This window comes from Pantherophis guttatus, chromosome 2 (assembly GCF_059756535.1).
Source record: "Pantherophis guttatus breed Tessera chromosome 2, ASM5975653v1, whole genome shotgun sequence".
NCBI classification, from domain to species: Eukaryota; Metazoa; Chordata; class Lepidosauria; order Squamata; family Colubridae; genus Pantherophis; species Pantherophis guttatus.
Genome location: NC_142064.1, coordinates 78,755,372 through 78,770,000, shown reverse-complemented (window position 1 = coordinate 78,770,000; position 14,629 = coordinate 78,755,372). Strand labels below are relative to the sequence as shown.

The 14,629-nt window shown below is 45.3% G+C and overlaps 1 protein-coding gene across 4 annotated transcripts in view; it reads right to left on the bottom strand.

The window, feature by feature from the left end:
• ADAMTSL1 (ADAMTS like 1) overlaps window positions 1-14,629 on the bottom strand; it is a 489,535-nt gene that overhangs the window by 172,736 nt on the left and 302,170 nt on the right. For all 4 annotated transcript variants that reach the window (XM_087886305.1, XM_034410498.3, XM_087886306.1 and 1 more), the window contains one exon: window positions 9,468-9,704. In XM_087886305.1, coding sequence (XP_087742431.1) covers window positions 9,468-9,704 — 237 coding nt within the window. The remainder of the gene's footprint in view (window positions 1-9,467; window positions 9,705-14,629) is intronic.

Sequence of the window (14,629 nt, the reverse complement as noted above, 5' to 3'; positions counted from 1 at the left end):
ACCAGGATCACAATCCTTGTAAAAAAACCTCCTGGCTTTGATCTTCCTTGCTGACACAAGCAACCAAAACCTTACTTCATCTTCCTTTCAGACTCCCTTCAGATTCTACCATTTCTCCCACAAACCTGAGTCCATTATTGGAAATACTAAATGAGAGATGCATCTTTCTCTGTATATAATTAGACAATGGTATATATCAGGGGTCCCCAACCCCCGGCCCGGCCCATTCGGAACCAGACCGCGGAAGCGGTGGATGAGTGTTGCTTGCACGCACGGCTCCACTTGCATGAACAACAGACACATGTGCTTGTGTGCGAAGCTCCATTTATATAAGTGGCAAGAGCCCATGCCTGATGCTTGTGCAAATGGAGATGCATGCGCAAGCACACCCCTGCTGCTTGTGCGAGACCATCTCCCCGCTGCCACTGCTGCTATCGGCAGTTCACAAAGCCAGAAAGGTTGGGGACCACTGGTATATATGACAATAGGTGCAAAGTACACAGTTCCCACTATAGCCAGCATTTTAAGTTTGCCTTAAAGTGACATTAGCATCCATTGTGTGTATGTGTAATTATATAATGTGCTTCATGATGTAACCTCAATTCAATAATTCTGTACATCATCACATCACAACATAAAAGTGCACAATAAAGTGCACAAATGCACTTTTCATCATTTGAGGTCATCAGGTTAGAGACATCAGATCAACGGAATGAATTATGTTTTCTTCTATTCCTCCCAATTCTCAAGGACATGAATACAAAAAAAATATTCTGTCACAAAGGTTATTATTTATTGGCATGTTTCTATGGAAATATTTTGTCAGAAAGGTGTATCCTGTGAATAGATTATAAAGATTGTCCAGCCTTTATGGTTGGGCTAACAGTTCCTCAGCTAATTAGATAATGTACATCCAGATGTACATCTTGTGCTAAACCAAAGCATTTTGGCTAAATGGGAAGGGCAAGTTAAATATACAGTCCTATTAAGTGTCTTATTAATTAATTGCAAAACAGTTCACAAGGGCCTTGAATTATTCAAATCATGTTTTCCCAAAGGCCATTGCGGTGTTTTCTCCTGAAATCAAAGAGAGAAGTCCCTGTTCCAATTCATTATTAGCTAAGATAGATGAAGCTGTCCATTACGGATCACTTTCAATTAAGCCTAAACATTTTTCTTAACAATAAAGATATTCTTTAGGTCAGAAGATCATTAAGAAAAATAAACTACGGGGAAAAGAACCCAAAGAAATAGAGATGAGATTCAGTTCAAAGGGTAATAAAAGGTCAAGTTTTATACAGGGTTATGGATGAGCAAAACCATGAAATCTGGATCTGTTGCTTCAGAAAACCTCAACAATGTTTGCTTCTTAAGCTGCTTTTTAAAAGCCAGGTTAAATTCATATTCAGATTGTATTTTTATAACAGAGATGTTATTCACGATTAATGTCAGAATTATTTTTAATTTATTGTATGTCTATTGCTGGTCAATGACCGTAATAAAGTTTTATTCTATCCATATTCATCTGAAGTTTGGAATTAGACATTAGATAAAATAATTTCACAATTTATTATTACAAATATAAGTGAAATTATATTTATACAAATATAAGTGAAATACAGTCATTTGGATAAAGTTGTTATTTATAAAAAACACAATAGATACTGGGGTTTATAAACAAAATGATGATAGCCATTGCAAACAATCCTTCTTCTTTCTTTAACCTAGTTATCAATGGGCACTGGAGTTTCCATTTCTCAATACTTCCTGGGAATAATTGTACACTGTTATATTATTTCACTCTTGATTCCAGAAAACACTCCACTTTTTGAGAAAGCAATTGCAAGGATAATTTTTTCCAGTTGTTCTAGTTAAATAAACAGTTGATTAAAACACAAATGAATGAATGAATGAATGAATGAATGAACGAGTGTGTGTGTGTGCACAACATTATTGTATTTTTCATGGTTCCTCCCTTGATCCAGTAACTTCCCATCTTTTAACTCAATTTCATTGAGGGCCGCATCAGGGTTGTGTTTGACTTGGGTGGGGGGGTGGCCAGGGTGGGCGTGGCCAGCTCAACATCACTTGTGTTGGGGGCGCCTGTGGTGGCCTGAGCGCTCTGCCAGCAAAAACAGACTTGCAAGCTCCATTTTCTGCTGTGACAGCCTCCTGCAACCCTCTGCCAGCAAAAATGGTGCGGCCCTCGCGAGTTCTGTTTTTGCTTGCAGAGGCACCGCAGGGGTCCTTCACTGTTTCCAGGGCGACCCCACGGGCCAGTTTTAAGCACTCCATCGGCCTTGAGTTCGATACCCCTGTTTTAACCCATCGTCACTAATTTTCCTTGGAGGAAAGAAAAAAATGCTTGAGTTCTAGATCAGAGTTTTTGTTCCAGTTTGTGGCCCATGAATCAGTATAGTCTACAATTTTGCCCTAATATACTAATGTGATATCAGTATTTCTCTAGATTTCCTGCACTGAAATGATAAAACTAAGGGTTATTGGGGAATGGACATAGGTCTTTATTATATGCCAAAGTTAGGACTCTGCATGTTTCAAAAATAATTAGAAAAGTTGGTCTAATTTGTTTGCAATGATTAACACCTCTCAGCTATTCATTAAGAAGGCTCTGCTTTTTCAGCCTCCGAGTGAGTTTAAAAACTTATGACATTTAATATGAAGTTACTTTTTTACAACCTGACATGGAAGGCTGGAAAAAATCAGATCCAATTCATTATCGAAATGTGCACAGCCCTATTATCTATTAAACTAGGATTTCCTGAAGCGAAGGAGCCTATAAAACTTTGTTATGGTAAGCAATCTCCAAAGCAATGAAAAAGTTCTTTCATCTCTTCACCTGGTGTAAAGGTATGCTTGCTTCTCTCATGTAGCCAAATGTTTCCATCACGATTTTTAGGAAATTACTACACAAATAAATAAGTTTTATCTGGTATCTGGAAATGGGTGCTATAAATTCTGAGGAACCCCTTCACTGGTGATATCAGAGCTACATGAGACTCTAATACATAGTAAGGTTGTAGAAGTAACAGGGCCAGAGGTGGTATTTAACCGGTTCATACCGATTCGGGCGAACCAGTAGCGGTGACTGTGGGTGGGCCTGCTCCTCCGCCCCGACATAATGCCATCCTATTTAGCCACATTTTCGAGGCCGGGCGCACGCGCGGAAGGCGCATGCGCAAACAAAGCACATGCACGGAAGGTCAGGTGAATCCATTGGAGGCGCGTGTGCACGCAGAGCGAGCGTGCGCGTGGCGAACCGGTGGTAAGAATTTGTGAAACCGCCGCTGAACAGGGCCTTCCTAAAGCTGTAAACATTTCCATAATGCATTTGTTCCAAATACTATACTAATGAGAAAGAGGATGGGTAAAACTCTCTTCTGCGCATGCGCAAGATGGCGACTTGCCTGTGATCCCGGTGATCCTGGGGGGCGATTATGGCTCCAGGGGGCCTTTGGAGGGCTGAATTTCGATCGTTGCAGCCCTGGCCCAGCTGGAGGAGTGTTGGGGCTCTCCGTTGAGGGGTCTCCGGCTTCTGCGAGTGTCCTTGAGGCTCGCGGAGACCGTAGGACGGCGAGAGCGGCCCGAAGGAGGAGGGGCGGCAGCAGACTCTCCTGGCGAAGATAGCAGAGCCAGGATGACGGCGTCAGCGCCGCGGCGGTGGTGGCGGTGCAGCACCCCCGCCGGGATCCTCGCCAGCCCAATCTGCCCTGGACATGTATTAGGGGCGGAGGGGGGGGCGAGGTGAGGGCGGGGAGGCTGGCGGCGGCGGCGGCGGCGGTGCTGGCGGCGTGGAAATGGCGGCTGCCGGGTCAGGGAAGAAGCTGCCACAGTTTGGAGCGTGGGAGCGTCGGAGAGGTTGGCAGTTGCTGGCCTGCTTTGTTGGAGCTCCTGGGCGACCGTGGGGCGTTATCCGGCCCCTTGGTCATCCCAGAGGCCTCCATGAGGATTTATGGAGGCTGGGCGAGGCTGGACGAGGCAAGCAGCATGGTCCCAAGGAAGATCCGGGAGGGGTTGGGGAGAGCTGGACTATGACTGAGGGGTTTCCCCCCCTATGGCATTTGTTGCCTTTGCTCTCCTTTTTCACCCCCATCCCCCTGAATGTGGTGATGCCATGCCGTGTATGCCTGCTGAACAATCATCTCTGGGTCTAGATGCCATCTTGACCTCCCCAGAGGTAATGACGATTATGATCTCCGCTGTCTGAGCCTGTCTGGATTATGTGGACTGACCTGACCCCATTCTTCCCCTCCGTTGAATGGAGGTTTACATCTGGGGATTCAAGTCTTGGTGGAGTGGGTCTATAGCGGCTGTCTCATCTCCGGCTTTTTGGACGATCGTGGTTGACCAGCCCCCGTGAGAGGAGGGCTGGGTCACCCTTTGCCGGACCGAAACAGCATTTTACTCCCGCCATTGCCGTGAGAGGGCACTGAGGTCTCACATGCTCCACTGGAACTCTATTGAAGCCTGGCATTTCACTCCTTCTGACTGTGATAACATCAAATTGGCCCCTGGTTATTGGCCATGGACTATCACCTCCCTTTGATGTTTGATGTACTCGGTGAATGACCTTCGTGCCCTGCGAGACTCCCCCCTCTCGCAGGTCTGGCCCTCTTCGTTATCGAGGGCCTATCTTGATGACGGGCGTTGGAGCCCCGAGAGATGGCATGCGGCTAAGAAGAGTTTGAGGGGTTTTTTAAGTGGGTTTTTTAGTGAGTTTTTAACAAAAATTTTAAGGGGTTCGGGGGGGATTAGGGTGGGTTCTGGGGGAAATCCACCGGGTTCAAGACCAGCCTTAGCGAAGGGCTGCGACATTAGGGACTTAGAACCGGAGGTCGGGGAGGGGGTTGGAGTTCGATTTGAAGAGGGCTGTTCCATCAGCACAGTGAGTGGGAGGGGCAGATATGGCGGAAGCTGGGGACCACATCATGTGCGGGGAATGCGCACTCGCTATCTTAGAGCGATTGCGCATTCCGGTCCCCAATGCTTTTCTTGTTCCCCAGGTTGTCCAGATTCTCAGGGCCAGAGCCTCCGGCTGATGTTGTGCAACGCCAGGTCCGTTGTTAATAAAGCCCCCCTCATTCACGATCTTATTCAGGAGGGGGAGGCGGACCTGGCGGGTATTACGGAGACCTGGTTGGGCCAGGAGGGGGGAGTGCCCCTCGTGGATATATGCCCACCAGGCTTCCGTGCATTTCATCAGCCGAGGGCTCAGGGCAGGGGCGGGGGGGTGGCGGTTATTATAAAGGAAGGTCTGGATCCAAGGGAGACCACTGTTCCACAGATAGCCGGATGTGAGTCCCTCTTTGTGAAGTGGGGTCGTGGAGTACAGATGGGCCTGTTGGTCACGTACCTGACTCCCTGCCACGTGGCAACGGCCCTGCCCGAGCTCCTTAACGTTATAGCCGAGGTGGCGGTGGGCACCCCCAGAATTGCCATCATGGGGGATTTCAACCTGCCATCTATCGGTGAAACGTCTGAGGTGGCTCGAGAGTTCATGGCTTCCATGACGGCCATGGACCTTACTCAGTTAATTCATGACCCCACTCACACAGGAGGACACACTCTGGATCTAGTTTTTGTCTCTGGTCAGTGGTTGAGTGGCCTTGATATAGGGGATATAGCCATCGAACCCTTGTCATGGTCTGACCACTCGCTCCTTCGACTGGACTTTCTAACCGCTGCACCCTGCCGCAGGGAGGCGGGACCGACCAGGTGGTTCCGCCCCAGGCGCCTGATGGACCCTGATAGGTTCCAGATGGAGCTTGGGCCATTTCCTGAGATTCTGGCTCATGACTCGGCTGAAGACCTGGTGGCCGCCTGGGATAGTGCGGCTGCCGGGGCCTTGGACCGAGTCGTGCCTTTGCGGCCTCTGACCCGGCACCGAACTCACCTAGCTCCTTGGTTCTCCGAGGAGCTTAGGGAGATGAAGCGCCGGAAAAGACGCCTGGAGAGTAGTTGGAGGACCAGCCGCTCCGAACCTGACCGAACACTGGTGAGGTCTCACATTAAGACCTACCTAGTGGCGATAAAAGCGGCGAAAACTAGCTATTTTGCCGCTCTTATCGCGTCATCAGATAATCGCCCGGCCGCCCTGTTTAGGGTGACCCGCTCCCTCCTTCATCTGGAAGTGCGGGATGACCCCTTGCAGGGTCGAGCTGAGGATTTTGTGCAGTATCTGTATGACAAAATCGCTCAGATTCGGGAAGGGCTGGCCTCTGACTGGGTATGTCCAGACGGGATGACTGAGGCAGGTCTTGAGAGTGTTATCTGGGGGGAGTTTGATCCTGTGGCTCCCGAGGACATGGACAGGGTCCTGGGACAGCTGAACGCGACCACATGTTTATTGGACCCGTGTCCCTCCTGGTTGGTACTGGCTTCCCGGGAGGTGACACGAGGCTGGCTCCAGAAGATTGTTAACGCTTCTTTGAGTGAGGGGGTCCTGCCGGCCGCTTTGAAAGAAGCGGTGGTGAGGCCCCTCCTCAAGAAGCCTTCTCTGGATCCGGCTGTTTTGGCTAACTATCGTCCAGTCTCCAACCTTCGCTTCATTGCGAAGGTTGTTGAGAGTGTGGTGGCGCAACAGCTTCCCCGGTACCTGGATGAAGCTGTCTATCTAGACCCGCTCCAGTCCGGCTTCCGGCCTGGGCACAGCACGGAAACGGCATTGGTCGCATTGGTGGATGATCTCTGGAGGGCCCGGGATAGGGGTTGCTCCTCTATCCTGGTCCTGTTAGACCTCTCAGCGGCTTTTGATACCATCGACCATGGTATCATGTTGCACCGGTTGGCGGGGTTGGGGGTGGGAGGCACCGTTTTGCGGTGGTTCTCCTCCTACCTCTCTGACCGGTCGCAATCTGTGTTGACAGGGGGGCAGCGGTCGACCCCGAGGCACCTTGCTTGTGGGGTGCCACAAGGGTCGGTCCTCTCGCCCCTTCTGTTCAACATTTATGTAAAGCCGCTGGGTGAGATCATCCGTGGCTTCGGGGTGGAGTTCCATCAGTACGCTGATGACACCCAGCTGTACATCTCCACCCCAGGCCACCCCAATGATGCCCTTAAAGTGATGTCCCAGTGCCTGGAGGCCGTGCGGGCCTGGATGGGGAGAAACAGGCTCCAACTCAACCCCTCCAAGACCGAGTGGCTGTGGCTTCCGGCGTCCCGATATAGCCAGCTGACGCCATCGCTGGCTATTGGAGGCGAATCACTCGCCCCCACGGAGAGGGCTCGTAACTTGGGCGTCCTCCTGGACGCACGGCTGTCGTTAGAAGATCATTTGGCGGCCGTGGCCAGGGGGGCTTTTTATCAGGTTCGCCTGATACGCCAGTTGCGCCCCTTTCTAGATCGGGACTCCCTACGCACAGTCACTCAGGCACTCGTCACTTCCCGCCTGGACTACTGCAATGCTCTCTACATGGGGCTCCCCCTGGGGTGCACCCGGAGGCTCCAGCTGGTCCAGAATGCGGCCGCGCGGGGGATTTTGGGGGCGACGAGGCGCTCCCACGTGACACCTCTCCTGCGCGAGCTGCACTGGCTTCCGGTGGTCTTCCGGGTGCGCTTCAAGGTGTTGGTGACCACCTTTAAAGCGCTCCATGGCTTAGGGCCGGGGTACTTACGAGACCGCCTTCTGCCACCAATAGCCTCCCACCGGCCAGTACGCTCCCACAGAGTGGGCCTCCTCAGGGTGCCGTCCGCCAGACAATGTCGGCTGGCGACCCCCAGGGGGAGAGCCTTCTCTGTGGCGGCGCCCGCCCTCTGGAACAACCTCCCCCCAGAGCTACGTACAATAACAGACCTCCGGATTTTTCGTCGGGCCCTGAAAACCCATTTATTCCAACTAGCTGGGCTGGCTTGAGTCAAATTTTAAATGGATTTTAAATTGGAATGTTTTAATCACGGCCAAAATTATTTAATTATTTTAAACAGTTTTTAGACTTTGTATGTTTGTATGTATGTCTTGTTTTTACTTTGGCTGTTCACCGCCCTGAGTCCTACATTGGAGAAGGGCGGTATAGAAATTTAAACAAATAAATAAATAAATAAATAAATAAATAAAACTCCAGTTTTTAAAAACATTCTGGCTTAATGGAGGCTCTTGTCAGTTTTCTCCAAAGATATCTGTCTTTAAGTGTTATTCTTCATGAATTGGTAGAAAAGTATGAGGCACAGTATACTGCACTGTCTTCACTACTGATTCCTATTTTGCCAGAAGAAGGAAGGCAGTGTTGGTCTGATACTGGACAAATTAACAAAGAAACTGGCTTTATTTATCCTCCTGAGGACATCACCTGCTGGAAGGAGAAGCCAATACCAGTCACTGTTCTTAATGTTTCATGAGCAGGGTTAGGTGTATGTAGGCAAATGCTTAGAAAGGTTATTGTATTCACCTGACAAACTGCCCAAAAAGCAGCTCATAGGTAAGGACTATCAGTTAGGTTATTTCTGAAGAAGTGCTAAAGCCATGTCCCGAAATAGCCCACAGAAAGGTCCCGGAGATGATGGAAGGATGGAACAGAGAGATTGTTCTGTCCTCAACTAATGTCAAAGAAATGGCAGCAAGTAGGAAAAATGGCACAGGAGTGGGGCAAAATTAGGCTCCTCCCACTCTTTGTCAGAAGCAGTGGCAGAATATGATTCTGATTTTTTTAAAAATTTGGATCTTTAAAAAGAATAACTGGTATCGTGCTGCATGGAAGGTTAGTGATTCAACTAACCTTCCATGCAGCACGATACTAGTATTCTTTTTAAAGACCCAACTTTTAAAAAATGGTTTATCATTCTTTTAGTAGCAACAATTGTGCCAAAAGAAAAGGAACCGTGCTACTTTAACATTGGGATAGTTTTAATATCGCTTTAGGCTGCTTTAGGCTGGGGATGAGATGAAGGCAATGTCATGAGAAGGCCAAGCCATAATGGTCCCAGGTATCATGGCACAAATATCATGGGCATGACTGTCATCTCAGTGGAGCTACATAAACAAAACATTACAGAGCTGAGAAAAAAATTGGAAATATAAGTAACCTAATAAAGGATAAAGAAATTTGAAAGTTATCACTTTAAATGATCATCAAATCCATGATAGAAATAACAATATAACTGATTCTGGAAGTAGAACCAATACTTTAAAGACTAGAAAAATAAATGGCACATAAGTGGGAGGACAGAACTGAATAAACTATGGATAACCAGTTTATCTGGGTAGTCTTTGTTTAGTGACAATTGTAACCAGCAATTGAGTTGTTAAGTGAAGCAACTGCTAAGTGAACCATAATTGTTTATGATCAGCTTTTCTTTGCTTTACAAAGCAAAAGTCATAAATGTGAAGATTGGCGAAAAATTACTTTTTCATCACAATTGTAACTGAAAGTCATAGTTAAATGAGGAAGTCACTAAACAGGGACTACTGTGTAAACTGAAAGAAGGAGAAACCAACAAAACAATGCATTCCTTACCTGGCACAAGCCACTAATGCACATGTCTAGTGACTCAGTGTAACATCGTGTTCCATCCAGGACTTTAGGTGCCAGTTCCACAATAAGGTTTGTCTCCTTTGCCTGGCATCTCAATGAACACGGGTTGTCAGGATCATTAGGGATAGGAAGCCATTCATAAAACTGTCCCTGGTACTTGACATCGTTGTGTGCTGAACATTGCTGGGTACGAAAATCACCTGCTTCTGGAGGGCAATCCTAAAAACAAACAGAAAAAAGTCAAAAGTCTACTTAAGTCTATTCTATATAATGTCCTTTGATACGGGTTGGAAGCAACAATAACTTTAAGAAAATTGAACCTTGAGAAATGCATTGATTCCCTTGTGACCAGTGCCTGTCCTTCTAGTAACTAGTTAATAAACCAGCCTGCAGAGAAAGAAACAATTAAAAAAAAAAACCCTTGTAAAACCTATTCACCAGTGGCAAACAATGGCACTCTTATCTTTGTCTAAAGCAGTGTTTCTCAACCTTGGAAGCTTGAAGATGGCTGGCTGGGGGATTCTGGGAGTTGAAGTCCACCCATCTTCAAGCTACCAAAATTGAGAAACACTGGTCTAAAGGGACACAGAATCATCAAAGTGTTTCACGGCACTTTCACTAGACATTCATGTGTAATAGTATAATTTTAAGCAAGACTAGTGAGAAGAAAATTGCACAGAATTTGTTGAGTTCCTCTAAGACAGGGATCCACAAACTTGGCAGCTTTAAAACTTGTGGACTTCAATTCCCAGAATTCTCCAGCCAGCTATGCTTAAAGCTGCCAAGTTTGAAGACCTCTGCTCTAAGAAAATAGGCAGAGGGTTGCAGCCTATTTATCACCGAGAAACAACTAGAAGTGAATAGCAAGAGAGCAACACTCTAGTTACAGCACAAGAAATGGATTGCGGCTACTCTCACAAAATGCTGCCTGTTCTTCAGTATTTCTTCTGACTTTGCAAGGATGAAGAAAGACATATATAGACCTGGCCAACTTTTCTTTTCCTTTGAAAATGGAAAAAAAAAAGGGGGGGGGGGGAAAGAATCATGAAAATTGCTTGATTAAAGTGTTTGTTTATTTAAGCATTCTTTGCTAGCTTTGCTTTCCAAAAGGACCAAAATCAGCCAAAAGCACAGTATGAGCCAGAAAAACACTATGTATATTTGTGTTACTTCAATCTAACACAAGCAGAGTTTTACAATCCACAGCGTCAATAACTCTTCATTTTTTTAAAAAAAAATTGTTTTTTGTTTTTCTTACTATTCTTAAAATTCCTTTTCTTAATCTACCAAGAGAGGTACTTTGAGATGCAACTTAACTTCTTTAATTTGTGCTAAATGTTATGCTAATATTAATAAGGACCGCCCAAATATTTTGGTGGATTGTTTAAAAGAAACCAGAGAGAACAGGATAATCCAATTTACAATAGCCTTGAATATTACGTATGTGCCATGGACAAATGCAAAGTGTACAGAAGTATTTAACCATTTTATTTGGTCAAAGTTTAGCCCATCCTTCGTTGTACTACTTTAACAGAGACTATCAGTGAATACAATATTTGACTGCTAATATTTTCAAAGCATAGAATGTTCACTGTTCATGTCTACTTAAAAGCATATCCCATAATTGAATTTAATTAAATATTCAGTCCTAAAATAAGAACTATTAACTTCTTTATTGATAAGTTCAGATTTTGCAAAATTGACATGGTTGAAAATTGTTTCTGGCAAGTTAACCAGAAATCACTTTAAGCCACTTAGCACATTAAAAAATAATCTCTTGCTTCTCCATTCAATTCCATTTATTACTGTGACTTCCTTTTTCTGGGGCTTATATTAAAGTGATCCTGCAGTGGCTACTAGCAAATACGTTTCTAACAGTGTTTACAGCCTGGCTGATCCCATTTTGTATTTGTCCATGGCACATACAGAACAGCTGGCAGAGTCTCTTATTCCTCCCAATTTTATCTGAATTTCTTCCCTTTGCCACCTATGTAGGGATTTCCTCCTTATTTGAAGCATATAATGCTACTGCTGAACATGTGAACCTGCTGCATATTGAGTCAGGTTATTGGAACCACTGAATTAGCTCAGTAACAATAAATGTTCCTGAGGATTTGGGAAGCATTTTTCTTGGTTCTGCTATGTTTAATGAAAGAAATACAATCCTGGATCTTCAACATGAGACATTTCGGCCTTTAAGTCTTCAGCCAAGATTACCAGCGGTAATCGCTTAGGCTTTGTGAGGGGTAAGAATGAAGAAATGGGTCTTTTTGTCTCCTGAAAGGAAAGATAATCTCAGTCACTGTAATTATGATGCATCTAGATAGCTGTTGGGGGAAAAAAACAATATAACTGAACCAGAAAGGCAGTACCACACACCCCAAAAAATCTTAATAATTCACTCCTCAAGAAGCTCCTTGAAATTATAGGTAAATATCTCGTTTTTGATTTATGTAAGTGGCCCAGAGAAACTGAAGTATTCTAATTTGAACTACCCAGAAAAGTGCAGCGAACAGGAAGTCTGAACAGGTACTTCCTGTTGTCTGCAAATCTCATAATGCTGTCAACTGTTCCTTTTAGCGGAACTGATTATGTTCCTTCTTAACCAGAATCAATGGGGATCTGCTTTCATACTTAGAAAAAGCTGCAAAACCTCCTGTGTTGAACATTCAGGGAGCTGAGGCCCAGATCAGCCTGAGCATGTAAACAGCCTGGGAAAGTGCTAAAGCAAGTGAAACTTTGTCGCTAATTTTTCTTTCTTTCTTTTTTTTTTAATTCCATGAGGGTATGGAGTCTGGTTTTATAGCTTGGCTTATTCATGCATCCACAGAGCCAAGCAAGATCTCTTATTTGATTCTGGCTTGGCTGAACCTACAAAACGTTCCGGCTTGTACTGATTTATTTTTATAAAGACAAAAGGTCCAACAAAGCATACAGATATATACAGAGTTCTCAGTCTAGCTTTGCTCTCAGTTGAATAGGATTGTTTAAGCACTTTGTCTTTTTGTTTTTGAAACCAAAATAATAATTAAAAAAACACACACGGTCAACCTAGCACATTCTCAAGACTTGGCGGGCGATCAGGAGCAAGAGTAAAATGCTACTTCTCTTTGATTTTCCTGATTAAAATAATAACACCGTTTTAAATGGCCAAATGGGTGTTTGGAGAAGTTTTCTGTGAAACTTAAGCTGCTTGAAGAGCAAATATAAGCACTCTGGAAAGTGTACAGGCATACTTATGCCACTGGCCCCAAGGCAAGAATGAATGAATTTCTATCTCTAGTGTGAAGGGCCAGCACAAACATGCAATATTCTCTCACAGTTAAGTTTAACATCTTTCAGTCTTCCTAGCACAAGACCCCCCTCATTACTTAGCTACTATTCAAAACAGGTTACGTAGCCAAGCAGGGATGGGATTGGTTGATTTATTAGGTGTTGCTGTTGTTCTTTAACCAAGTTGCCATACTAATTGCAAACCCAAAGACCAAATGGCCTGGCATCCACACTTCTGCAAGTCCTTCTCATCCCTGCTCTACAGCTGTTCCAGAAAGGCAGTAGCAGCTATGGCAGCTGACTTCCCCAAACTCTTTCCTGGTACCTGGCCAGCACTAATTCCAGTCAGGCGGCTAGAATATGCTGATGAAATGATTAATCGTTGTTTGCTTAATCATGATTGTTAAATAAACCACAATAATCTGACCTCACCAGACAGAACCCTGCAATTATGTTTACCTTCTTTTCCAGAACAACACTTTGACATTGTTCCTGAATATTATAGGGAAGAGATCATTCCAAGCTTTTTTCTTCTTCTCTTTTTTGTGGGAATGAGAGAGTGTACGGCTACGAGAGGCACGGAAAGGAAAATAGGCATAAACTATCAAAACACAGGACATCAACTGGCAGGTTATCTCATAAACAGAGCTGAGACCAGGTGGCAAGAAATCACTTGAAATCATTCAGAGAAATTCCATCTTGATTTACTAGAAATGAGGCCGAGAAATTCCAACTTGCCATTTCCAAGAGCAGCATTAAATAGACCTTATTGGAATATTTGTACAGTGTTTCCCCGAAAATAAGACCCTGTCTTATATTTTTTTGAACCCCGAAATAACCGCTTGGCCTTATTTTTGAGGAGGTCTTATTATTTTGGGACGCATGGAGCAAGATGGGGCTCCTCTTGCCGTCTTACCTGATTTCCAGCTCTGCGTTTAAATATTTTCGGGGAGGGCTTATTTTGGGGGGAGGCTTATTTTAGCGCATGCACTCAAAAGCCCAATTGGGCTTATTATCAGGGGATGTCTTATTTTTGGGAAAACAGGATAGTTCTTGCCATCTCAAACATGCCCAGCTGTCTGGAGCTTGACAAGGGACAAGTTCTTGTAGAAAGAGTGGGTTGTGATTATGAAAGCCTGCCTACCATTCCCTCTGCCTTTTTTTTTTAAAGTAAGTCAAAGTTCCCCAGATGTTGAGTTCTTACAGCATGTTGTTCGTAAGCTTTCAGTAGTCCTCTAGTATGATTTACTTCTCCGTTTGAGCTAGTCTTTGAAGTTGACTTGAAAGCTACAACTGATGCAAAAGATCGCAGTTGGCCTGTTGACACATAGGAACTGATACAGTGCATAACACCCATCTCATTGGCTGTAGTGTTGAGAGCAGAACTGTAGTCCAAATGAGAGGACCTGTGTCACTATTGAATGCTTGAGAACAACATGTCATGGGAACTCAGCCACTGGAAGTCTTTTATCTAAAACAGGGATGTCAAACATAATTTGATTGAGGGCCGCATCAGGGTTGTGTTTGACCTCAGGGGAAGCGGGGGGGGGCATGATCAGGGTGGATGTGACCAACATGACATCACTCGTGTTGGGCACCTGTGGTGGTCCAAGCGCTTTGCCAGCAAAAACAGGCTCCCTGTTTTCAGCTGGGACGGCCTCCTGCAACCCTCTGCCAGCGAAAATGGAGCTCGGGAGGGCTGCATGCAATCCCTGCGAACTCCGTTTTCACCGGTCAGTCCTTTGCTGTTTCCAGGGTGACCCTACAGGCCAGATCTAAGCACCCCGAGCCTTGAGTTTGATAGCCCTGATCTAAAACGTTACTGCATTTTCCCATTGACACATCACTAATAGAATCTCGGCATGATATTA